Below are 26980 nucleotides of genomic sequence, written 5' to 3' on the forward strand. Positions count from 1 at the left end.
GATAAGTTTTTGTACATCAAGGATATGATGCTTTGAAGGCTTGGATTTGGGTAAAAGTGCCTGCAGACTGCAAAAGAAGAATATGTAAGGCATCATCCTTGTGAAATAAATAATTCTTTACTACAAGGAGACCTTTAATAATATTGCCATCTGAGGTCACTGTTACTAAGAAAAGGAGTGATTTCGTAATATATATATATATATATATATATATATATATATATATATATATATATATATATATATATATATATATATATCTGGAAGATTAAATAATCTTACCCACCTGTGATATAATCCTGAGACATTTATCAATCTGAGATGTGTATGGGGCATCATGAGGCACTGGCCAGGCCATCGAAGCCTGTCGCAAGTTTTCTTTGCCTAGATAGAATGGGGAAGTGCCGTCTAGTTTAGCAAAGTTACGGGATATTATCAGCTGCAGATTCTGAGTGGAACCAATATGAGCGCTCCTGAAATAGACAAAAGGAGAAACAAAAATTAACTTCATCCAATCGCTTTTCCCACCTGGAAATAGCATGAGGCAGAATATATAAGGACAGCACATACGATACTACAAGAATTATAAATGGCATGCCCAGTAGAATGGGCCACATAATCTTTGATACATCATTCAGTCCCCTGGAATCCTGGCACCTTGTCACATGCCAATCCATCTACACGTTTTTATTTCTTCAAATTTAGCTGCATAATTGTTTTTCCACTGATCATTAGTTTTAAAAAATCAACAAAAATAATTTATAAAACGCGAATATATAAAATGTGAATGGATTACTTTTGTCAGTATGGATTTAAATAAAGGTTTAATTTGGCTTCTACCAGGAAATATTTATTCAGCTGGGAGAAATATGGACGATGAAAGAATTAAATCACGGCTGTGCAACGTGTTTTTTTTTTTTCTTTTCTTTTCAAGTCTTTTCCTTTCAAAGTCTCTCCCAATTCCTTTACTTGGAGGACGCATTTCCTATTTAGTTCTGCCTCATGTCAGATCACTATATGCAGCCTGGTAAGACGGGATTATTGAAACCTGTAAGTGGCTTTTAATTCTCAAACAGTCTTTAATCTACTCGTGTGGGGATACTAAAATAATAACAAAATATATAGTGAACGGATAGAGAATGAAAACAAACTCGAACCGTGGAGATTTAGTCAATAGTTTATCACTTTAGAAATTTCTGCCACTATACCACGAATATTTTAGTGCAAAGGGAAAAATCCATTGTAAACACATTATATTTGCCCTCTGTAATGTCTGACAATACTCTAAGTTCACCACGAATGACGTGTAACAGACTTAGAACATGTAGCAGGGGTCACTAATCAAATAGCCATTGTGGCCCGTATTCTCGTCGGCTAATGAAGCTCCTTAGCACCATTTTCCAATTGATTTATTATGCTTATTACGCCTTACTACCATTCTCTGTCATATATAAATCCTGTAAAACATTGCCGTACTCGGCATAAATTTCGTACAAAAGGATATTGATCAGCCACATTCAAGAATAAATCGCAAAGGACGAGGTGCTAAGGAGCCCTCCCTACCCAGCGAGGATACAGGCTTGTGACTAGAAGAGATGCATTGCTTTGGGGGAAGAGACTAAACTAAAACAAGTACTTTTTCGTTACTCTGGAAAATCATAGCAGTGTGTTTACCTGCATTTTTTTTTTAAATCTCTGAACAGTACGTTAAAGTTTCGGAGATTCAGAGCCACAGGCATAAGTGTATTTGTAATATTATGTGAAAAATTACAAAGGCAGGAAAAAAAATCATAAGTTTGGGTCAATTATAGTTATCAATTTGAGTTCCTGTAGTTATGTTTGTTTCAAACTATTGCCAGGACTCTTTCTGAGGTTATAATTACAAGTCAAATTACAGTATCACTATATAGAACTATGTTTTGTCTCCTCCATATAAAAAGTACATGTTTTAAGTAATTCCACCATATGGTAATCACTGCTATATATGTTCGATAAAAAATACAGTAGGCAAAAGCACCAGTGAGACTCCTGTGTTCTACTATTACCTTTAATTCGGTGACATTTGAATTTATATTCTTTCTGTGTCCAAAAAAAGTAATTCAGGCATGGAATGATATTTCTAATAGGTGAGGACAGATCGGGTATCCATAGGGCCACTGCTGGGAAGAGGATCAGTTTATGGTTCTTAATTTTCTTAACCCCTCCGCAGCCTCCGGCGTCGAATAATGTTTAGCCAATACATGGCCACAGGCATCTTTAAAGCTCAGCCTATATAAAACTGCAAAAATTTTGGGGAAGTGAGGGAATGTTCTGAACATCTTCAGACTGTCCTACACTACACTCCCATACACTTCATCAAGAAGTTCAGAGCCTGCTGCTGTGATGAGTGGATTTTCGATTTTTTTGCTCCTGGCCATGCCTAAAGAAGCACAACTACACCCATTATCTCGACCCAGGAAGAAAATATCATCTTTGTCCTCTCATGCAAAACACACACAACCACTTGTTTACGATTATGAATTAATACAGGCACAAACAGACATGATAATAAGTGAAAAAATACATTTTAATCTTGGTATTTTTACCTATTTCCTCAGGTTTGTTGTACTGGTTTGGATCATTCGATGCAGTGCGACTTGTTGGAAACTGTGAAATGTTTCGGGAAGTGAACGAACATCTGGGACATGAGACTGACCTTCAAGTTCTTACACCTCATCTGACACTGTCAGTTCGCCACCTGCAGCTGTGATGAGTGGATGTACGATTTTTTTGCTCGTGGACATGCCTAAACACACATAGATACACCCATTATCTCGACCCAGACAGAAAATATAATCTTTTACCTCCCTTGTAAAACACACAACCACCATGGTTACGATTATAAATAAAGGCCTAAACAAAAAAAAGACACGAATATAAAAGAAATATTCATTTTTGTCTTGGTATCTTTACCTATTAACTCAAGTTTGTTGTACTGATTTGGATCATTCGATGCAGTGCGACTTGTAGAAAACTGTGAAAACTTTGGGGAAGTGCGTGAACGTCTGGGACGAGACTGACCTTCACTTCATTCTCTCACACCTCATTTGTCAATTGTCAGTTCACCTCCTGCTGCCATGACGAGTGGATGTACAATTTTTTCGCTTGTGGCCATGCCTAAACACAGATAGTTACACCCATTATCTCGACCAGGCAGAAAATATACTTTCCCACACTCACGACAGACAGGCAGCAACATATATTGCGAAAAGAACAAGATAAAATGATATATGTGAACGTTTTATTATGGAAAAAAATGTTTCCCCCAGTCTGTAAATGTATTTATTTCTGCTTTGTCTCTGTATCGTAATAATTAGACTTATTCGTAGTTTTAAAACTACATTATGATTCTATTTTTAGCCATGCACGTGGTGTGGGAGCAGCAAAGTGCGACTCAGCTTATTGCTAATCGGATCTGACCCTCCACTTTCATCTCCCGTGGGAGAGCCTAGCCTCAGGGGACGAGCAATTTTCTCATTTAGGACTGAAATTTTAACCCTTCCACTCCTTTCTCCAAGTATGGGCACAACGATAACGTAAAAAATAACTCGAAACTACCATAAACATACTTTATATCAAAAAGGTGAAAAAATATTCATAATAATTTTTCTCGAGTCATTCGTAACATATTATGTACAGAAATAATTTTATATAATCATATCTTATATGTGCCAACATTTCAGCCCCATTCACATAATTGTTCTGAGAGATAAAATATATATATATATATATATATATATATATATATATATATATATATATATATATATATATATATATAACAACACCTGCTAAGTTGCACTGCGGGATCACCTCTCGGTGGCGGATATTGGTTGTCAATATTTGTGCAACTTTCGTGCTCCAATGCTAGCCACAGAATGGATCTAGGAAGCTAGGATTTGCAGTGTTGAGTGCATCTGAACTTTCTCTTCAAGATGGCAAGAAAAAAAAATCAATTTTTAAAACTTCAGAAAATGGCCCCGGCGTCGGCCTGGGGTGTTCAGAAAATTCCGGACCCACGGCCACGGAAGGGTTAAAAGCAGATTTTACTGATCCACCTTAAGACCAGCTGACATGTACAAACAGCCTTGATGATACCAATACAGCAATCCTGTATGAGACAGGGTTAGCGTGTAGTCAGTATGGACTGCGGATGTTAGTGCCAAAGTGGTGACATGTGGAGGTGTATGGTACAGTGCACTGGGGGACTCCTGGCCCTCAGGGAACGGGATCTGGGCTTACACTTAGAGTTGGACACATTTAAAAAATGCAATAAACCTTTTTTAACATAATCAGTAACTAAGTGATGCACAATATAATTATGTTACATAAAATACAGTAGAGCACCCAAAAATTATTGAAAACGCCAATACTTATGTTTTTATTTTTCATTTTTTCATTAGCCGCATAATTTTTTTTTTTTTCCTACTGGAAATGTGTTTGACAAACGTTTTACATACATAAAATATTCAGATTTATAATTCAAGTAACCCAGTATATTTAATTCTCCCATGTCAGTGAAGGTATCTCCGAAAAACTAATAAATTAGGCAATGAGTTTTATGGATGTCAGTGTAAGTAAAACCAACTCACTTCATCTTCAGAGCTGCGTTGAGTCCGTCTATAAAATCTCCTCCCACGACCATCAAGTTCCCAAGTTCTCTATAGGCACTTGATTCAGAGTTTGAAAAGAACACCTTAAATGAAGGAGCAAAAAATGGGATTGTCACTGAAAAAAATGTAAGAATAAAAATTACTTTCCTAGTTATACTACTAAGGCCTCTAGAATAATGCAGCACTAAAACTTAACATCAAGATACAAGTATTACAATTATTATGTTTTGTTTACTCTGAGCTGGCATAATTTTTCCATCTCGAATGGTAAGGTGTAGCAATAAATTAAAAGCAACATGAGATCCTAGTCACGATGAAGTGCTGTGTAGAGGAAGCGAGACGTAGTATTGTCTCCTGCCTCTGATTTTGGTGAAAAATGCCACAAATTGAAAAAAAAAAAAAATGGGTCAAGCTAAAGGAAGGAAGGCGTAGTACTGTCTCTTTCTGCCGCTGATATTTGTGAAATAAGCTACAAATGGAAAAAAATCTGGGTCAAGTTAAAATGAAAGAACTATATTGTTTCTTGTTGGCATTTCTCTACAGCATCCATTCACTGCACATTCCTTGCATTTATCATATTGTAGTATGTGGAAGAATAATGATAAAATTAAACAACTGTCTGAATATTCGATTATGAACAAGATTATTTCCACAGTAATAAAGGAAGTGCGGATCCAACCCATGTATTACAGACAATAGAGAGAGCATAAATGAAGGACGGTATGGCAATGATGTCTGAAGAGTAATGCATGTGGGAATGAATAAGGTTACGAGAGAGGTCAGTACAAAAAAAAAAAAAAGTAAAGTTGGAGATATACATTGAAGGATAGAATATTTCAAGTATATATAGTCTATGTGGATGATGTGTTAGGTAGTATTTGGGAATACCATTTGTCTTCAGTGTTGTCATGCTTGTGAACTGTCAGCTCTGAAAGTAATGTATCGTTGGACAGGATGTAAAACACTAATGGCTGGAAGAAAAGTATCTGAATGTGATGTGTTGATTAACTGGGAAAAAAAAAAAAAAAAGGAACTCATGAGAGTTAAAAACTTGCATGCAGTGACAGAGCTGAGAGATAAATATAAGAAGGACCCAAGATTAACTCAAATTTCAGTTTAATTCAACATCTTGGCATCCAAACTTTTGTCCATCGATATCTCACTTGTCAACTATTTTGACCAGCTCTTCAACTGTCTCGGGTCTGGGAGGCAGCTTGGGGAGGGTGAGGGAGGCGATGAGGCTGCTGCGATATGCTGTGCCCACCACCACGCCGAAGAGCAACCAGGTGCCGACCAGGATATGGTTGGACTGGCTAGTTGATATGCGGCCGTACAATCCTTGGCCCAACAGGGTGCCCACAGACTCAGTTACCACTGACCCACTACTCAGTACTCCATGCTGCGTTTGCCACACTTTTCTCCTCGTGATCTGTAAAACATTCATAGACACCTTAATACAGTATATGTACAGTCACACGTACTAATTTCTGCTCAGGGGTTACCCCTTCCTTCCCCCCTCTACCCTGGACAGAGGGAAGGGGGGAATCGCGAACAAGTCTACCCCGCCTTCTGCCCCCAACTCCCCCACCCTCCACCTCCAGCTGCCAGTTATTGATTAGACGCAAATTTTCTCATGTCCTGTAAACATGACTAAACTGTCATCGCACACGCTTTCAACGGCCAAGATTTGGACTATATTTTTAGAATAGATTATTACCGTATTGAACTGCATTCTCAAATTGAAAATATTCACCATCATTGTGATCCAGTGTCGTCCGCTGCACAATTCTGGGTTCCAGTGCTTACCTTTTCACTTCCCCCAGCTCTCTCTCTCTCTCTCTCTCTCTCTCTGAATATACTTTTCCCACTCACTCTTTCTTTTTAAATTTATATACCTTTCTCTTTGCTTCTCTCCCCCTCTCCCCCTTCTCTCTCGTTCTTTGTCTTAAGTCTTCCCCGCCTCTCACCCCTCCCCTCCCCCCACCTTAGGCCTGATCAGCAGTCAGTTATACCGTCACCGCTCCTTCGTATATCGTGTGCAGGCAACATTTACCACACACACTTAGGTCAGATGTATGGAAAGCTAATTTTTTTTTTTTATAATTGTATTTCTCATTATGTGCCAAGTTCAAATAGAGAACACCAGACCAATAGTCGTAATTTTTATTAGAGTGACCGTTCCACTTCACATAGCTGGGTAGCTGGGCTTATAAACTGCACACACACACACACACACACACACACACACAACTTAAATTTTGCACTGACAGCGTGGCGACTACAAATATAGTCATTCTAACAACTGGATCTACTGGCTCCAAATCTTCCCTGTCCCAAACTCCTCATAACCTCATTCAATAACCGGTTATTGAATGAGGAGTTTGACTGGGACAGGGAAGGTTTGGAGCCAGCAGATCCAGTTGTTAGAATGACTATATTTGTAGTCGCCATGCTGTCAGTGCAAAATTTAAGTCGTGTGTGTGTGTATGTGTGTGTGCAGTTTATAAGCCCAGCTACCCAGCTATGTGAAGTGGAACGGTCACTCTAATAAAAAATACGAATATTGGTCTGGTGTTCTCTATTTGAACTTGGCACATAATGAGAAATACAATTATATATAAAAAAAAAAAATTAGCTTTCCATACATCTGACCTAAGTGTGTGTGATAAATGTTGCCTGCACACGATATACGAAGGAGCGGTGACGATATAACTGACTGCTGATCAGGCCTAAGGTGGGGGGAGGGGAGGGGTGAGAGGCGGGGAAGACTTAAGACAAAGAACGAGAGAGAAGGGGGAGAGGGGGAGAGAAGCAAAGAGAAAGGTATATAAATTTAAACAGAAAGAGTGAGTGGGAAAAGTAAATTCAGAGAGAGAGAGAGAGAGAGAGAGAGAGAGACAGCTGGGGGAAGTGAAAAGGTAAGCACTGGAACCCAGAATTGTGCAGCGGACGACACTGGATTACAATGATGGTGAATATTTTCAATTTGAGAATGCAGTTCAATACGGTAATAATTTATTCTAAAAATATAGTCCAAATCTTTGCCGTTGAAAGCGTGTGCGACGACAGTTTAGTCATGTTTACAGGACATGAGAATATTTTATCTAATCAGTAACTGGCAGCTGGAGGTGGAGGGTGGGGGAGTTGGGGGCAGAAGGCGGGGTAGACTTGTTCGCGATTCCCCCCTTCCCTCTGTCCAGGGTAGAGGGGGGAAGGAAGGGGTAATCTCTGAGCAGAAATTAGTACGCGTGACTGTACACTGATATGAGTGAAGGAGTAGCTGTTTCTGTATTGTGTCATAGGGACGAGTAGTGATGTTTCCTCGGTGGAATGGTTTAGACAATACCAGTAATGAAAAAAGTGCACATCCGTGCATCAGGCAGCCTACCATAAATAAAACACATATTCCTTAGGAGTTCAGTCATACCATTTTTTTTTTTTCCAGAGGTGCTTGACATATCCACTTTCCTAAGGTAATTTTTTTGTCTGCGTTTCCTAATAATTTTTTTGGCTAAACACTGCACATTCTGAAATAACGATAATGCCATGGAATAGTCACATACTGCTTGCAGTGAAGGTACGATGTATTATTAATTTTTAAAGCGTTCATTTTATCAGGAATGGCTAAAGTCCTTGGTAGCCTAAAAAAGACAGACAGGAATAAAACAACATGAAAGAAGAAATAATTAAGAATTATAAGCAATGGATTCATGACATCAAGTTTGAAGTACTCTCCTACTTGACAGTGACCTTGTAGAGGGAGCTGGGCATGAGAAGTAGCAATCCGTACCCTCCCTCTACTCATCCATATGTATTTTAGGGAAATGTTTAAGGAATTATTGCATAAAAACAGTAATATATATTCTTTAATATCTTATTGCATGAAAATGACATCATCCAAGGACAGTTGTTGTAATTATAGCTGCGAAATGAAACAAATATTTTACCATTATATTTCTTTATCTCCCACTCTGATTTTCAGCTGCGAATCTCCTGTTAGACACACACATGAAGCTACCGTCTGGCTTTAACTAGAAAAAATATTACCGGTAATGTTTATCTGACCAAGAGGGGGTTAATGGTATCAGAATAAACACTTGTCTCCACTGACTCACTCGTCTGAATGAATATCATATACTATTGGCTTATGTTATATACAAGAGAAGAACAAGAAGCCATGACCATGAGAGTGTTAAATGCATCATTGTCCTCAGTGAGCTTAAAGCAATAAAGAACAATGACAATAGATAGATGTGGTACCATATGGGACTTCGCTAAAGTGAAGGATAATGTTATGCCTCGCCAGAGTAAAGCACATTTGTGTAAAAATTCTTAAGGAGCAAACCAGCAGCACCTGCCTTGGGAAAATATTTTTCTTGTGTGACTGACAGCTGAAGACGGACCTGGGCTGCTGCTAGAGAATGTCGCATGTCTTAATAATAATATTAATAATAATTCATCCACCCGTCCATCCATCATCCAATCCTACATTGCCCCATGGGGAGCGTAGGAACCCGGGGCTAGGCAGTTGATCCCGACATTTAAGATGAGAGTGACCAACCTCACTCATCCCTGATGGGCAATGCATGAGCAATCAACCCCAACCACCCCTTGGATATAAACCTTCACCGGCTCAATCCGACTAGAGTGCAATAATTACCCACTAAAATACCAGGTGCCAAAATTTGGTTAAATGGTTACCACCCAGCGTAGTAAATGGTTTCCTGGTGTACGGGAAACCATTTGGCTTGTCACTCAGTGTAGAGTCACCCACAGGCAGAAGGAAGAGGAAAGAATGAAGGAAAGAAAGAAGAGGGAGTGTAAAGTCACCGGTAGGCAGAAAGACAAGGAAAGAATGAAGGAAAGTAAGACAGAAGAGGATGGAAGGAAAGAAAGATGGAGGAGAGGAAAGGGCAGACACCCGAGAGCAGCACTACATCGAGTGAGTGGATGGTGAGCGCCCCCACCTACCACTAAATAATAATAATAATAATGAAACAAGTAGTGCCAGGAACAACAAACCACGCTTGACATCAGTTATTTTATTACTTTTGAATACTGATTCGTTTCTGCCATTTAGTATCAGTGTACAATTAGAGTCAAAGGTAATGGTGCAAATGTCTTCAAGGTACACCCTCTGAAAATCCGTGATCTTGCTTTTGACCTTTCAAGGTCACTCAGAGTCAAAGGTCATGTTGCTAAATGAAAGCCCATATGAGACTTCCTAGATCTTGGTAATAGTAAATATCTCTATCTTCAACAAATTTTGTGTTATAGCCCCCTGAATATCCGTGACCTTGAGTTTGACCTTTCAAGGACATTTACAAAGGTCAAGGTACCATTTAAAAACCCATATGAGAGTTCCTGTATGTTGATAACAGTAAATATCTCTATCTTCAACCAGTTTTGAGTTATAGCCCCCTGAAAATCTGTGACCTTGAGTCTGACATTTCAAGGTCATTCAAGGTCAAAGGCCATGGTGCCAAATGAAAGCCCATCTTACAGGTTCCTGTATGTTCAAACAATATACATTTCTATTTTCGATCGTTTTCAAGGTATAGCCCTCTGAAAATCCGTGACCTTGATTCTGACATTTCATGGTCACTCGATTACCTCCAAAATTTAATCACACTCTTTGGGAACCAGTGCCCACATATCCTGAAATTTCATGTAATTTCATTTGGTCGTTTTTTTCGTAATATTGCTAAAAACAATGAAAAAAAAAACAAAGAAAGAAACAAAGCAACTCGACCAAAAACAATACTTCCCAGGACTCCGTCTGGACGAGGTAATAAATGAATAAATAAGGACCCGTGTCTGCTGCCTGTTATTACTAATACTGGTTGTGTCCGTGCCTGACCACTTGCATGTTTACCTTGACGAGTGTGATGCAGACGGTCAGCGTACAAGTCAAAACACCGATCCACACCTGGCCACTCAAAGGAGAGTAGAAGCTCAGCCAACTGGGTGTTATGATCGGCGTGGCCATGACGAATTTAATAGTAGACTGTTCAAAGCCGAAAGTACAATCGACTCTGGAAACATTGTTAGAATTTAAGAGAATACATTTGTAGATATTATAGTCATCCATTCCATCCAGCCCTTGGAAAGAATTCGTTGTCCAATAATAATAATAATAATAGTAATAATAATAATAATGTAATAATAATAATAATAATAATAATAATAATAATAATAACAACAATAATTATTATTATTCTTGATTGCTGAGTGAATGGAAGTGTGGCCCATGGAACTGGGCAAACTTGGCTATCTTGTTGCTACTCCTCACGCTGCTCAAGGATGGGAGATGAGGCCAGGATGGTGACGACGACGATAATGATGATGTTGATGATGATTATGATGATGATGATGATGATGATGATGATGATAATTATATTATAGCTGAAAGTGAAGTCCTATCTGGAAACAGTGTCAGAATATTGGAGATTCTTTACGCTTACAAGTTCATCATCTTTGCTTAACTCCATGCATCCCTCCAGAGCATTACTTGTCCAATCGAACATTGTCAGACTACATGAGGCTATATTATTTACAACTCCATCCTTCACACCTATTTATCCTCCCCAGTCCTGGTTTCTACGTTGGGAAGACGAAGATAACCAAGATATATTTCTATCGCGGATGAATATACAGTCTTCCTTGGAAGCACTGCCATACTATAAGATACTGCTACTGATAGTATTTTTTATCCTCTGTAAAGAGATAATTTTAAGCATTGGAGTTAACTGATACTGTTTCTAACCCCTTCACTATGGGATGGACATTCTTACGCTTACTAATGTTGCTTAGTAACATAAGTAAACCAAGTGTCATTATTGTGAAGAAGCAAAAGGAGGTAATATGTACACAATGCAGTTCAACATTTGTGGGCGGTCAGTAGAAGAATGCACTAGACAATTGCGTACTAACAGTTTCATTATGTAGTTTCTCCACTTTAACAAGTAAAGCAAAATTAAAGCATAAATTATATTCCTCATCACTTTATGATAACAGATATTAGGCAATTTCAAATAAGATAAGGTTGCTCTATCTTTTGACAATGAGCAGCTTTTCTTTGCTGCATGAAATTACCTACAGTTGGATGGTTGACAGTAACAGTGAATATGGTAATATAAAGTTAACCTTAGCTTAGTATCTCACCTCTCAAGTCGTTCTGGAAGAATACCACGTATCACTGTCGACATGAACGATTTACGAATCTCCACCTGATCTGTCACCTACAAGTATATATAACATTAAAATAAGGAAATGAAAGCCCTAATCGATTTTATTTCTCGTGTCATTGTTACCATAAACTCCTTCACAGAATCGTTCCGAAGAAAAAGTTAGGATGTAGCATTCCTTAAATCTTACCATGATGATGCCCTTCCTAATTTGAAAGAAATTGTTTCAATGCAAAGTAAAGTACGACACAAAAACTCGAAGTATAATATTGTTATTCTTCCTGGGAGGAACTGAAAAAAAAAAATATATATATATATCACGTTCATTTCGAGATGTCATGCCAGTGGACAAACTGAGTTTAAATGTTTGGAGGTCAAAGCCAAAGGGAAATGCTGAATGATGGTGACAGTTCCTCAGCAGATCAGCTGTACACATGAAAGACTGAGAATACCCGGTAACTCTTAAAGGGAAGACTTGGACAGGAAAGGGGACAAGAGTTTGCTGCTTTGCGAATACAATACGGCTTCTGTAAATGGAGAGGGAATGGAAAAAAGGCGTTCAATTCACATGAGTAATGATCTTTGAAATGTCAGTAATATAAGAAAAGAAATCCAACGCTCTAGTGAAGTATGAGAAGTAGGAAGTCACAAAGAAAAGGGATGGCGAGAAGTTACTTCTTTAACTCTACTGTGTTAAAATAACAGAGAGAGAGAGAGAGAGAGAGAGAGAGAGAGAGAACTACTTACTGCGTCGAAAATATTGCCTAGACAAAGCCAGCAAAATCCTTAGGGATAAAGACACAGCTCAGGCAATTTTCCTTTAATTTTGATATATTACTGGGTAGGGATTTATTAGTCAGCATGATACGTAAACTTGCTTTCTGTACCAAACTGTCTGGAAAGAAACTGAATGACATCCTGAAATAATAAGATATATATCTATGAAAAGAGATAGTGTCGAAAGAAACGTGTCTGTGCATATCAGATCAAGAAAATATACCATGTCATTCTCATAAGCTTTACTTTACAATGGTTGAAATAATCTATCTACATACTGGGGGATAAAAAAAGACACCAAATAAGACAGATATCCCAGAGGTTTATCATGCAGTTTTAGATGGCACTGACAAGACCGATGCCAGGGACAGTTCCTACCTTTCGATGATGGACATCGATCATCACTGAGGGCAATGAAGAGGTTAAAGTGCTATTTCAGTAACATTACTCGTTTCATCTAGGATGGTGTTGTAGGGCAATGATATACTGTAGCTAAATGGAGTTTGAATAACACATTAAAAGGGATAAAATGATTTTTGAAACAAGTTTCTGATTGTTGAAGCCATGAAACTGTGACCAGATCCTAGACCACCATGCAGTGAATGCTTTCTTAATACGAATTATGTGAAACACAGTAGTTTCCGTTGTGCAGCGTATTCTGAGTCCCGACTTCTCGGGTTCAGGTACAGTGTGACCTTGGGTTCTTTGTTCTCGACTGGGTCAGTCACAGGCAAGGAAGGAAAGTCCAAACACAACTGGTCAAAGGCACACTCATATATTAACAATAGACAACTACATATACACCCGAAATCAAAACTATGGGACATTTAATAACCAGGTAATCTCAGAAAGCTAGCCCTTACAATAAATATCTCCACCTAGTTCAGCAAGTTTGACCTTTACACTGTATTCTACCTTTCCTTATACAGGATAATTTTCACACAGTGTCGTACATACGGTTCACACAATACACCAAGTGTGCTTGGTCCCAGGTATCTAACAAACACAGTCAAGTATACCTCAATATACCCAAACACGTGACATAGATGAAAGTATATACTCAAGTCCTTACATATACTGTATATTCGTGTAATATAAACGGCTCCCTATGCTAGTTATATGCATCCATGTGATGCAGACGATATCCTAGCGATCCTTATGCTACGTGTGCGTTACATAGGACGAGAGAATATAGCATTCACGATCTATCTGTGCGTGGGGCAGAGGGGGGAAGGGAGAGGGGGGAGTGGTGATATAGACTTCCTTATGAGACAGGAGGTTGTGAGTATACCTCATATATCACTTTCTATTCACTTCATATGGCCAAAGCAAAAAGCGGGGCGAGGGGTGCGGCACTGATGCTGTCTGTCGATATCTAACACTGGGGGGGATGGTCATACTTGAGGGCTGCCCATCGCCTAACACCACGAACTCTGCACGTGAGCTTATTGGTGGGGAGTTCACTATTCCACACGGGGAGGTAACACTGTGGGGGGGGGGGAGACACTGGGACGAGTGAGCGAGTCCACTGGGGCAGGGGCTTCCCAAACACTAGGGGACAAACAACCTCAGTCTTTTACTCACGGAACAGGCAGAGAGGAGTGTTCAGGTCACAGGCGGCAGGAGGCCCCGCACCAGGAACTGCAGGTGGCGGCCGGGCACTGTGGGTGGGCCGTCCAGAGTGTATTCCAGGGGTAGGTCGCCTGTGGGGTCGCCACGAGTCCCGTAGGAGTTGATGGGTGATGTGGTGGGTGGCCCTCTTTCTGTAGAAACCCTGGGTGATGCGGGACTCTCTGGAAGAGGGCCAGGAGGTGTGCCGCACGGCGCTGGCTCTAAGTAGTCGTTGGGGTACTGGGGGTGGACCTTGGGAGGCCCGGGCCTAGGGTTGGGTGTGGGAAGCGCGGCGCCTTGGCTGAGCTGCTGTCTCATTCAACAGGGGCAGCCATCTGGGAGGAACTGTGGCCACCTGCACTGTGGGAGGTAGGGCTAATGCAGCAGGAATCAGGGGAGGCCCACTGACTCCGAGGCTGCGGTCTCGTCTGCAGGAGGAGGCTGTCAAGACTGGAATGCGGCCTCTTGTCTTGGCGGAGTCCGTCAGCACCTACGGAGGACGGGGCTGCAGGGACAGGACACCTTTCCTCGGGGGCGTCATGCTCGGTCTGGTCTCTGGTGGGATTCCTGAAAGAGAGCAGAAACCCACCTCTAGAGGAGAGAGGTGGGGAGGGGGGTGCCTCGCTCTGTCACCGGAGGGGTGAGCAGGGCAAGAGGCAGCTTCCTCTATGGGAGTCTGGGGACGGGCGGAGGGAGAGTGGCCAAAGGCTGACTGTCCTACTTGGCAGGACGGGAGGGTCCTGCCGGAAATCCGGTCCAGGGTGGGCAGGGGAGATCCAGGGAACTTTCCCTCCGTCAGGAAGCCCCGTTGGGCACTGCCTGGGCTCCTATAGGGGACAGGAGGGCAAGAGGAGTCGGGGGAGGCTCCCCTGGGCACAACAGACCCTGGCGGCAGGGAGAAGGTGCCCGATGGATACCCCCAGCTATTACCACAGCTCTGACGGAGGCTGCACTCCAGCTGTAGAATCTGGGACTCCTGTCCCGGAGACAGCACTAGGGGATGGTAATGCTTTGTTCCATATGGTACCTGTGACAGAATGTACCCCAGGCCCACCTTCCTCCTTGGGGACACCGGCGAAGGACGTTTGGTGGACGTGCCGATGTCCCAGCTCCCGAAGATGGTTGGCAGAGGGTGGCTCACCGACTGTCCTTCCACCCACATTATACCCGACGGGTGATACTGTGGTGCTGCTCCTTTGGGGAAATAGCAACCCTTGAGGCTCCTCCTCAGTCCTCTATTAAAAAGGAGGCCGATCCAGGGGACTCAGCATCCGAGGGTTTGCTTGGGATCTTGCCACTGCAAGTCCCACCCTGATTCTGGCGAGTGTTGCCTCTGCTGAAGTGTAGTGTACTTTTACTGTACACTGCCCGGTGGTCTGGCTGCGGGGAAGAGGGGCATAGGGTGATGGGGGAGATACGCTGTTTATGCCCAGATGTCTCAGCAGATGAGAAGTGCCTCCCCGTCATGTCCTTGTGGGTTGGGGTCATCTACCTGTACCCTCCTCCTTGGGTGGTGGTGTCTGGCTCGGCCCGCTGTGCCAGTATTTCACCACCATCGCGGGGGTGGAAGTCACGCCCCAATGACTGGAGCTGGTAAAAGTTGATGGTGGGGCTGTGGTGCAAGATCGTGAGGTGGAGTAGGAGGGTTGTCCCGTGGAGTATTCGCTGGTTGGGCTGCTGATGTGAGGAGTAGACCACGGTGAAGGTGGATGGTCAGGGTGTGCATCGCAGAAGTTGGAGGAACTGTGCGGTGCCCTGGAGGCGGCGCTTGCGGCCTAGGGTTGGAGTCCACAAAATGTGTTTTATCCTTATCTTCGGTGGTGGAGATGGAGAGGCGCTATGGATGGTGTCTCGTGGTGGACTGGAGAGAGGTGAGGCTGCCTTGCATTTAGGAGGCCGCCCCTGGTTAAGTGGCTTAGTGGGGCGGGCTAAGGAGATGTCCCATGGGGCATGGTGGATTTTGAGGGTGTAGGGAGTGGTGTTAGGAGGTGGGGTGGAGGGTGGAGAGGGTGTGTGGGTGTATTTGGGTGGGGGAGGTAGGCAGCTTGATCTAGCCCGGGTGGCGGTTAGTACTGGCGTGGAGGGGTGTGCAGTGGGCGTGCTAGCGGAGGGTGTTGTGATTTGTGGTGGTGGTGATGGTGATGGGCGTGAGGGGGTGGATCGGGTAGGTGGTGGGGGAGTGGCAGCATTGGTTGTGGGAGGTGGCATGGCTGGGGGCTGCATGTGGGTGGAATGGGCAGCTGCTGGGTGGGCTGGTGGAGTAGTGGCTGTGGGTGATGGTGAGTGGGTGAAGGTGGGGGACAGGGAGTTGGGGGAAATAATGAGATCGTGGGATGAGATGGAGTGAGGAGTGGGTGGTGGTGATGGGGATGAAGGCTTGCTGGTGGAGTGGAAGGTTGGTGGGTGGGTGGTTGAGGTTGTTACTTGGGGTGGTGGTGGCGGAGTGGAAGGAGAGAATGGGGAAATGGGGTGGCTACAGGAGCTGGGTGATGAGGTGGAGAGAGGGGTGGGTGAAGGTGATGTGTGTGGGGGCATAGGTTGGCCCTGTGGTGTTGGTGTAGTGGTGATCGAGGATAGGGAGCCGGTCTGGGGTGTGGCGTAGGATGCGGGTGTGGAATGAGGAGTGTGATGTTGTAGGTGTAAGGTGGCCTCTCGTTGGCATGGCTGGGGTGAGGGCGGGTGTAGGTGGCGTGGAGCGCTGGTTAGCGGGTGAGTGGGGGTCTGTGGTGAGGGTGTGGAGTTGGTGAAAGGTGTGGTGGTGGGAGTGGTTGTGAAAGTGAGTCAGAGTGATAAGCGTATTGGTGTGGGATAGCAGGTGTATAGATCGGTTGTGTGTCTGGTGGAGGTGGGTGGGGGTGTAGTGTGCTTGATGGGGAAACGAGTGTGGTGCGGTTGAGAGGTGGCAGGTGGGGGCCGATGGTGATTGTGGAATGTGTTGGAGGCATTGTGGTAATGTATGGAGGAGACTGTGTGATGGCATTGGGTGTTTTTTTTCTTCAGGCAGCTATCAGTTGCTCCTGTATGTCGTGAATGGGGCACCAGTGATTGCACACCGAGATTTCCCATGGGTCCATGGAGATCAGGTTTGTATTTTCTTTGGGAGGGGGGGATCCCTTTAGTGGGACGTGGCCTGGGTGCACTCGGTGGTGATGGTGAGACATTGTTGGTGGGGGACATCCGTGGCTTTGGGGGTTGTGCCCCATTCTTTGGGATTGTTCTTGCTGTGACGATGTGTTGTGCGGTGGCGTGAATGGCTAGGAGGCGCCTGATAACTTGGATATCCTTGTCAAGGTCTTCCACTGGTTCGAAGATCGTGAAGTGATATCTGATGGTTTTGGGGAGGATCCTGAACAGGGTATGGAAGGTGAGATGGTCCCGGGTATTTGGATCCGCCCCAGGGTAGGAGGTGGTGACAAGACGTTGGGTTTGGATGAGGGTGTCACCTAAGTTCCCATTATATGTTAGTGCATCCAGTTGGGAAAAAGTGACAATACTCCCCATTGAAGGTGTGACAACTTGGGTCACAATTTGTTGAAATTGGTCCAACTCCGGGACTATTTTCGTGGCTATACTCGAAACAACTTTTCTAAGGTGGGGGAGTGTAACGGCTATCATCTCGTGGTTGTTTTCAAAGCTTATATTATCTTGTATAACTTTGATCATGAACATCTAGGTGTGTATGTCACAGAGTTCAGAGTTGAACTTGGGGAGCTGCACATGTAGTTTGGCTGCCATGTTTGTGATTTCTCTTTCCTTGCTGTTCCACCGCCGGATCAAGAACCACAGCTGACCACCAGTGTTATGCAGCATATTCTGAGCCCCGACTTCTCGGGTTCAGGTACGGTGCGACCATGGGTTCTTTGTTCTCGACCGGGTCATTCACAGACAAGGAAGGAAAGTCCAAACACAACTGGTCAAAGGCACACTTATATATTAACAATAGACAACTACATACACAACCGTGATTAAAAATATGGGACACAAAATAACCAGGTAATCTCAGAAGGCTACCCCATACAATAAATATATCCGCCTAGTTCAGCAAGTTTCACCTTTACACAGTATTCTACCTTTCTTTATATAGGATAATTTCCACACAGTGTCGAACATATGGTTCACACAATACACCAGGTGCGCGTGGTCCCAGGTATCTAAAAAAGACAGTCAAGTACAGTATATCCCAACGCGTGACATAAACAATAGTACATACTCAAGTCTTTATATATATATATATATATATATATTCGCATAACATAAACGGCACCCTATGCTAGTTATATGCATCCATGTGATGCAGACGATATCCTAGCTATCCTTATGCTACGTGTGCGTTACATAGGACAGGAGAATATAACATTCACGATCTATCCGTGCATGGGGCAGAGGGGGGGAGGGGGGAGTGGTGATATAGACTTCCTTACAAGACAGGAGATTGGGATTATACCTCATATATCACTTTCTATTCGCTTCATATGGCCAAAGCAAAAAGGGGGGGAGGAGGGGTGCAGCACTGATGCTGCCTGTCTGTATGTAACACTGGGGGGGATAGTGACACTTCGGGGCAGCCCATGGCCTAGCACCACGCACTCCGCGCTTGATCTTATTGGTGGGGAGTTCACTATTCCACACAAGGAGGTATTCCAGGGGTAGGTACCTCTGACAGAGCGTACCCAGGGCCTGGGTTCCTCCTTGGGAGTACCGCCGAAGGACGTTTGGTGGACATGCCAACGTGTCAGCTCCTGAAGGTGGTTGGCAGAGGTTGACTGACCGACGGTCCTTCCACCCACAGTATACCCGACGGATGATACTGTGTTGCTGCTCCTTTGGGGGAATAGTAACCCTTGAGGCTCCTCCTCAGTCCTCTGTTAAAAAGAAGGCCAATCCAGGGGACTCGGCTTCCAAGGGTTTGCTTGGGATCTTGCCATTGCAAGTCCCGCCTAGATTCTGGTGAGTGTTCCCTCTGCTGAAGTGTAGTGTACTTCTACTGTTCACTGCCCGGTGGTCTGGCTGGGGGAAGAGGGGCATACGGTCATGGGGGAGATACGCTGTTTATGCCCAGAAGGCTCGGGAGGTGAGAAAAGCCTCCCTGTAATCTCCTTGTGGGGTGGTGGTCATCTCCCTGTACCCTCCTCCAAGAGTGGTGGTGTCTGGCACACTCCACTGAGCTGGTATTTAAATTTCCATAAGGATCGCATTCTCAGTAATCATTAACATATCACAAGATATTCAGTGGGGTACTAAATATTGCAAATGATTCTGATATAATATTAGGATGTAATATTGAATGTAATTAAGTCAGCAAACAGACTGAAAGCAAAAAAATTTTGAAGGAACAGAGCTAGGTCTACTAATACCAAGTCGGATCACTTCCTTCTATAATGGCTCCAAGCTAACGCGGGGGGCGAAGCATCAGAGAGACGCTGACTGGAACGAATTCCCAGTTCAGCTGACTCCTGACCATGGTGGTGAGTGGATACTTGCTCCACTCACCAGATCATGACACATTTTCAGTCCGGATATGTGTGGGAAGGGACTGAAATGTGTCAGGGAAGGTGTGGGGATGTGAAGGAGGATATGAGGGTGTGGAGGAAGGTGTAGGGGTGTGAGGGAGGATATGAGGGTGTGAAGGAGGGTCTGGATGTGTGAGGGAGGATATGAGGGTGAGAAGGAAGGTGTGGGGGTGTGAGGGAAGGGGCTGAAATGTGTGAGGGAAGGTGTGGGCGTGTGAAGGAAGATATAATGCTGTGAAGAAAGGTGTGGGGATGTGAGGGAGGATATGAGGGTGTGAAGGAAGGTGTAGGGGTGTGAGGGAAGTGACTTAAATGTGTGAGGGAAGGTGTGGGGGTGTGAGGGAAGGGACTGAAATGTGTGAGGGAAGGTGTGGGGGTGAGAGGCAAGGTGTGGGGGTGTGAAGGAAGGTGTGGGGGTGTGAGGGAGGATATGAGGGTGTGAGGGAAGGTGTGGGGGTAGGATGTAAGGTGTTGGGAGTGAGGGAAGGCGTGGGGGTGTGATGGAAGGCTTAGGGGTGTGAGGGAGCATACTGCTATACAGTATTATAGGGTTAAATGAGTATTCCCTTATTGTAAATGTTTAATTTCGGTCTGACGTTTTATAAATTTTCTGTAACTTAAGCCAACTGACGTCATGCATAAGTCACGCTTCCTTGCGCCCAGATGGAAAGTGATCCGACTTGATATTAGTAGACTTAGGAATAGAGGTATTTAATTCTCACCTCGTTCCAGTTGCGTGACGGAAGGACACGAAAAGTAAAATTAAGAGCCTGGGCAACCGCAACCAGTTGTTTATAATCAATGCCTGAGTACCTGCTGGTGTTGCCCTCCATGGACTCTTGCCAATGGGGTTCATATGGTAACGCCGTCACGTTTATCGTCGCGCCATGGAAACTGAAATAATAATTTTCCTTTGTAAATGTAAGGGAACTGCAGTGCAATGTTTAGGGTGGGAGTGCCTTTTTATTCTATGATAATCCTGTAGGAATAAAGGCAACTGCGTATTATTCAGTGCAAATAATGGAACTGCATGGCAGATTATTATCGTCATCATCATCATCATCAGCAGCAGCAGCAGCAGCAGCAGCATCCAGACCTTATTTCCCACCTTACGGCAGGGAGAGGAGAAGCAATGTCCATTTAGCCGAAATTTGCCCAATCCAATGGGCCATGCTTCCATTCACTCACCATTCAAGCCTCCGGAATCCTGGCTTCATCTGATACGTCAAAAACAGTCACCACGTTCTATAGCTTCACATAAACCTATGCAACAGAGTCAATCCGGATGCTGTCATGTTAAAAAGGGTTGCCAAATCCCTGATCATGTGCTTCTCACAATATTCATCCCGCCAGCTTGATCTCTTGTCAGTTCCCTAGCCTCACCGACTTCCAAACATCTCTTCCTCACACACTCATTCACCGTATCCCCTCTATCTTCTCCTTGGCCTACCTCGCCTTCTCCCTCCTTCAAATTTGCTCAGATATACCTATTTCACTACTCTATTCTATCCATTCTCTCAACATGACCATGCCATCTCAGTATACTCTCTTCGATTTTGTATCCACAGCCTTCCTCACTCCACATCTTTCACGAATCACATTATTCCCTATCCTATCCATTCTCTGTACTCCACATACACTTCTCAACCGTCTCATCTCCACTCCTATCACTCCTGACGTTTCATTTTCATGCCACACCATCACCTTACATCCGTATGTTAAAGTTGGCACTAACACTCCTTCACGTAAGCCTCGTGCAGCTGCAACACTCATGCCGCTGTTTCTTATCAAGGCCTTCATTGTACCAGCTTCTTTCCTTCTTTGTGTAACTCTACTTTCCACTTGTTAATTAGTTGGTTATTATAATTTTTTTTGTTAAATAATTGTTTGTAAGCTCGATGTTCTCTTAGATTAAATTTTCTTCAACATGTGCACTGCAAGCTACATGTTATACCTCGTTTACACTAACGTGACCTAGATTTTCAGCATTTTACAGCATAGTTCACATAGCTGAGTGCAAGGAAAATGCAGTGCAATGTTATTTCCATAGCACGTCCTCATGACTAGCACCATATTCCATTAATCTCTTGTATTCATCTCTTGTTATAACTTAGCATTCAAGATGGAGGGATAAATATTTTATGCCATGTTAGAATAAAACGAGTATCAGCCAGTCTATCCTCCATCTGCCGGTGGTCCAGCTGTCGTCCACTTCTCCTTACAGAGAATTTCCGAGATTCTGGGAAAAATACCCTTAATTCAAACCCTAATATCTGCCAAACTTTTATAATTAAAGAAAAAAAATAAGTATACATAAGACTCACCAACTCTTGTGGAAATTAATTTCAACCACCCGGTATTGCATGTTGGTGGTTGTGAATAATGCTCTGAAAATTTTGCTAGTAGTCCAGGGCCTGGGGGGAGGGGGAAGCTCATCTTCCTGAACACCTGCTCCTTCCTCATCAAACACTGGCACAGAGGGGTCAAATTCTGCTCTTTCCTCCTAGACAAAGGTATCCACTCTACCCACACCTGGTAAAATGGGCCGATTTCTATGTGCAGCACATTCTTTCTGCTTACGTGCATGCCCATGTGCATGCCCATGTGCACGACCACTTGCAAGGGGTGAGGGGGAAGGAGAAAGGGAGGTGTGGGAGGTGGGGGAGTATGAGGGTGATAACTCACCTGAGATGGGCCTTCCCTGGGGAGACGCTTCGTGCTGAGTAACACCACGTGGGGCCTGTGTGGAGAATTCCACTCTTGAAGGGCCTTAAAGTACTCAGCTGAGGTGAAGGTTGACGTTCGAGATCGAGACGATGGCGAGCAGGCAGTGAGTGTGACGGTGAGATGGCCCATCGGCATTTACAATGGGCGCAAGAAAAATGTTTACATTACCAATACGAGGACAATAAAATGTAAAAATGTAACTTACGTGAGTTTTATAATGGCTATTTCCTTTCAGTTAGTACTTTGTCATATTGCCCTTAGACTTGATGACCTGCAGTCGTTTGGGCATGGATTCAGCAAGGTTGGTGAAGGTGAAGTAGGTGGTGTCCATGGCAACCCACAGCTTCTTCAGTACCTCCTGCATGTCCTTGGTGTTGCTGGGTCTTGTCTCTTGAACTTTGTTTTTCATCACATTCCAGGCATTTTCTTTGGGGTTTAGGTCGGAGGAATTACCAGGCCACTCTAAAACATCAATGTCATGATCACTGAAGAACTTTTGCACTGCCTTGGCCTTGTGACCACGGGCACCGTCATGCATAAAAAAGGCACACTCATGAATGTCCCAAAATGACAGCATATGGTCCTTCAAGATTTCGATATAATTTTTCCACTTCATGTTATATTCTTGGGAAGGAAGTACAGACCTCTCCTGCCCTTGTTTCCACTAAAGGCTCCCCACACCATCACACTATTAGGGTGCTTCACTGTCCTAACTGTAAATTTCGGGACATACCACGACACATTACGGGGCTGATGCACGATCTATGAGCCTCCCCTGACCAGCCTGAATGTGCTCTCCTCACTAAATATCACCTTTTTCCAATCGTCAATGTCCAATCTTTATGCATTTTGCAGAACTGAAACCTTCTTTTCTTCATACCTTCCGTGAGCAGTGGCTTCTTGGCGGCACAGTGACTCAGTAGATCCAGGTCCTTCTGCAAGCAATGCTGAATCGTCCTGATTGTGACATTCTTGAGGAGCTCAAGATGCTTCTTCTTGAGTGCAGAGGCGGTTATAGCAGGATCTGACATCACCTCACACTTGAGAATCTTGTCAGTCCTTGGTGATCTAATTTTAAGTGCACCAGAGCCCTCCTTCCTCTTCCATATGGCGCTGGGTGGTAATGGTGCTGCTGCCTGCATGAGTTGATAAATGACTTGTCTGGAGACTTTTATATCTGCGGCTACACGAATTACAGACATTCCCTGCTGTAGTTGGGTCAAGGCATGGGTTTTCTCTTCCATTGTAAACTTGTTCCGACCCAATGTGTGCAGTGGGACTGAAGAGTTAGGGCCTCAAAGTTGCCAACGAGTGAAAAAATGGGCCCACGTATATTCGGCCCTTTTTCTACGAGCTCACAGAGCTCACTGATACCCAGCTGAACTGGTAAACAGTGGCACGAGGCGGGCTCGAGGCTTCCACTTCATCAGTAGCTCCACTCACTTTCTGTAGCGCAGGAAAGCAAGTAAAATCTTTACCAGGATTATTGTGTAAAGATTTTTTTTTTTTTGTACAAAAAATGTAAACAGTTTTATTTGCGCCCATATCTCCCCGATGACCGCCAACTACACGCTCACCTGCCTGGTCTCCTGGGTCCTCTACGTCCTCTTTTTCAGTAAATTCATGACTGTCAAAGGCTTTGCCCTCCTCCTGCAGGAGTTTTAGGACCTTTTTGCCTGAAGGGTTGGAGAGCAAGAGAGTTCACTCTCCGCATGGTGACCTCTCAGAAGAACTCTCACTAAGTGTCCATGAGGACATGGTGTCATCCAAGGCACTGTCACTGATCCCTTTCCCTGGCACTAAGGGCAGAACTTTCCTGGGGGTTGATGATGCAATTAGTCCCGTGCGCAATGGGATGGAATCGGACAAGGACAATGTTGAAGACGTGGCTCCTCACTCTATAAGTGCCGTGTACAGACTGAGCTGTGCATTAGTGCGGTATCTACAGGACCTACCTACCCTATGGGTGTCAAAGAAAATGGTCACAAATTCAGCGGGTGGCAAGAAGGTGTGTGGAGCTATACACGTCAGTCGGCAGTGCTTCGTGCCCTGAATCGTGACGGGTATACATGTCAACAAGGACATAGGGGCTATACTACTCAGTATTTTGGATACATTACATATAATACTCAAGTTTGTTAATGTCCAGCAGATTTGACAGAGTACATCAGATACTCCAGTTCTGAAGTGTCCAGTAATCGTTGCACATTACTTGGTGTATTTTTCCGGGAAAAGCGTGAGAGGTGTAAGATAGTGTAGACCTGTGGTGGGGGTCCAGGAGGCCACTTGCTTCACCCGGGCACCGTCAGGGCTGTATGGCAAGTGACCTAACATGCTGTACCTGTACAATACATTTATACTTTTCAGACAAAATGAATTATCTTTATTTCCTCAGCACCACAGGGTTGTAATTTATTGTTTCTTCTTGCTAATGCATGGACAACTTGATGTAGTCTTTGGAGACATATTTGTAGTGAAAGTTGTGTCCAACAGAGGCTGTATTTTAACTCTTTCACTAAGGAAAGTTATAACTAATAGCTCAGTCTGAAAACTATCACCTGAGTGAAATGTTCGGTCTGTAACAAAAATGATCAAAAATAAAATGTATGAAGTTAATGTAGGAAGTTAATATTCCACTTATTGTCTGTTCATCACATATGGCCAGCTTGTCAGTGTCTTGGATGTCTTCTAATAATAAATCTTTCTCATTTTCTTGCCACCTATGGTAGACCAGTGAGCCACAGGTTGTACGTACTGTCCATTGTTTTTCTCTCCCTGAAACGAAGTCGTAGCCAGGGTTTCTCACGGGTAAAAGATCAGTTACTTTAGTCTGTTCAGTTTAACTTGGTCTAAAATTACTATTTCTCCTTCTTGAGTGCTAAGCTGTACCTAGGTATCAACACTAAAATATATTGCTTGCCGTGAAGAAGTGTTATGGAAAGGATGTGTAACGACACAATGTTATTCTGCCACTGAGCTGTGTGAAATACGATGCAAAGGGAAAAAAAATCTATGGGACTAGTTAAAATGAATGAGAAATAGTGAAAATATACACAGGACAAGTAATATCATTGAGCGTTGTTCCTCGTTCAATCCAACAAACGTTTGAACTACCAACTCAACACTGGACAGTGGGCTCTTATACAGTGTGGAACTCTGGCTACGATTTCCTTATACTCGTGGGTAAAACTAGAGGGTTGGCAGTTACTATTGCTTAAAAGTGTGCATGTAAATTAGGCGCCTAAATATTACTATGTCATTATTTTGTGAAAGGGTGGGATGGGGAGATTCTTACACACTAGATGAATTTATTCACTTTTGGAGATTTTTTTTTCTCCAATAGGGGTGAAATATAGCCCTCATAAAATCCTTCACAATGAAAACTTGCAAAGTTTAATTGAAAATGTTTGGTTTTGCTCTTGATTGACACTTATGAGATGCTATGATTTCGAAGGTGTTAACATCTTGTCTATAATCACGTATATGTCGTTGTTGATGCTATTCAACTCTCCTCAGGTACACCTGGATCTGATAGACCCGGGCAATTTTTTTCGATGGTATAGTTCAGGAACTTATAGATGTCTGGGATCCCCGTCCTTCCCAACAGCGTCCTAACTTATTGTGCCCATGCAGGGAGTAGGGTGGTTATTTTCATGTCTATCTATGTTTTTGCAGTATATCACTCAGAATTGCATGTCGGGTCTATAAGACCCAGGTGTACCTGAGGAGGGGGGATAATTTTTCACTGAGAGTTTGCAAGTTGATTTTATGTTGTGCTGGATCCACTATGCCCATAATGAAGGTCCCCCATCCATCAAATTGTGAGACAAGTGCTAGGATCATAGTGTTCTTTATTTTCAGGTATGGTGACTGCAAAAAAAGTTTTTAGTATGGCATTTTTTCATATTAAAAAAAAAAAAAGATATGAGTTCAATGAATTAAAAGTTATTCACATAGTTTTATAACTGATAAATCCAATACATTGTAGGATATTCAGGATTTCATTATATTTACCATGTTTGACACGACAGTATTTTTTAAAGCTGGGTCTGACAGACCCAGGTGTACCTATGTTGTAAGCGAAACTGTAGGTCTACCTGAGGAGGGTAAAAAGACAAAGAAGAGCAAAAGAAGGTGTCCCATGCAAAATCAGTAAAGAAAGTGGATATACTTTTAAAAAATAACAGAACAGAGGAAAGAAAAACAAATGATTAAAACAAAAATAATCCATATATCTACTCTCTTAAGACAACGGGAACATGATGCAAATGACAATACACTTAAATTACGAAGGAGAATATGAACTCCCAAAAAAAAATAGAAATTTCCAGATGTCGATGGCCGTGGTTTGCGTGGTGAATGTGCCCACTGATCCAGTTCCCACAGGCCAGATGTAGGGCCAGTCGAAACTTTTGTGTGAGAGGATGGGGAAGTGCTTCAACTTGCGGCAGCTTAATGTGATGATTCTCAGGCAGGTATTTTGGCACATTTCCAGAGAGAAGAGCCAACATGTGAA

The 26980-nt window shown here is 43.3% G+C and overlaps 1 protein-coding gene across 1 annotated transcript in view; it reads right to left on the reverse strand.

The window, feature by feature from the left end:
- The window catches only part of LOC145397099 (ionotropic receptor 93a-like), a 184022-nt gene that overhangs the window by 4587 nt on the left and 152455 nt on the right, over window positions 1–26980 (reverse strand). The window contains exons 3-7 of the mRNA XM_080270303.1: window positions 20460–20631; window positions 11817–11893; window positions 10528–10687; window positions 5816–6081; window positions 287–473 (exon numbers count right to left, since the gene is read on the reverse strand). Coding sequence (XP_080126429.1) covers window positions 287–473; window positions 5816–6081; window positions 10528–10687; window positions 11817–11893; window positions 20460–20631 — 862 coding nt within the window. The remainder of the gene's footprint in view (window positions 1–286; window positions 474–5815; window positions 6082–10527; window positions 10688–11816; window positions 11894–20459; window positions 20632–26980) is intronic.

This window comes from Coenobita brevimanus, chromosome 40 (genome assembly GCF_032717465.1).
Source record: "Coenobita brevimanus isolate Jiangsu-jjx chromosome 40, ASM3271746v2, whole genome shotgun sequence".
NCBI classification, from domain to species: Eukaryota; Metazoa; Arthropoda; class Malacostraca; order Decapoda; family Coenobitidae; genus Coenobita; species Coenobita brevimanus.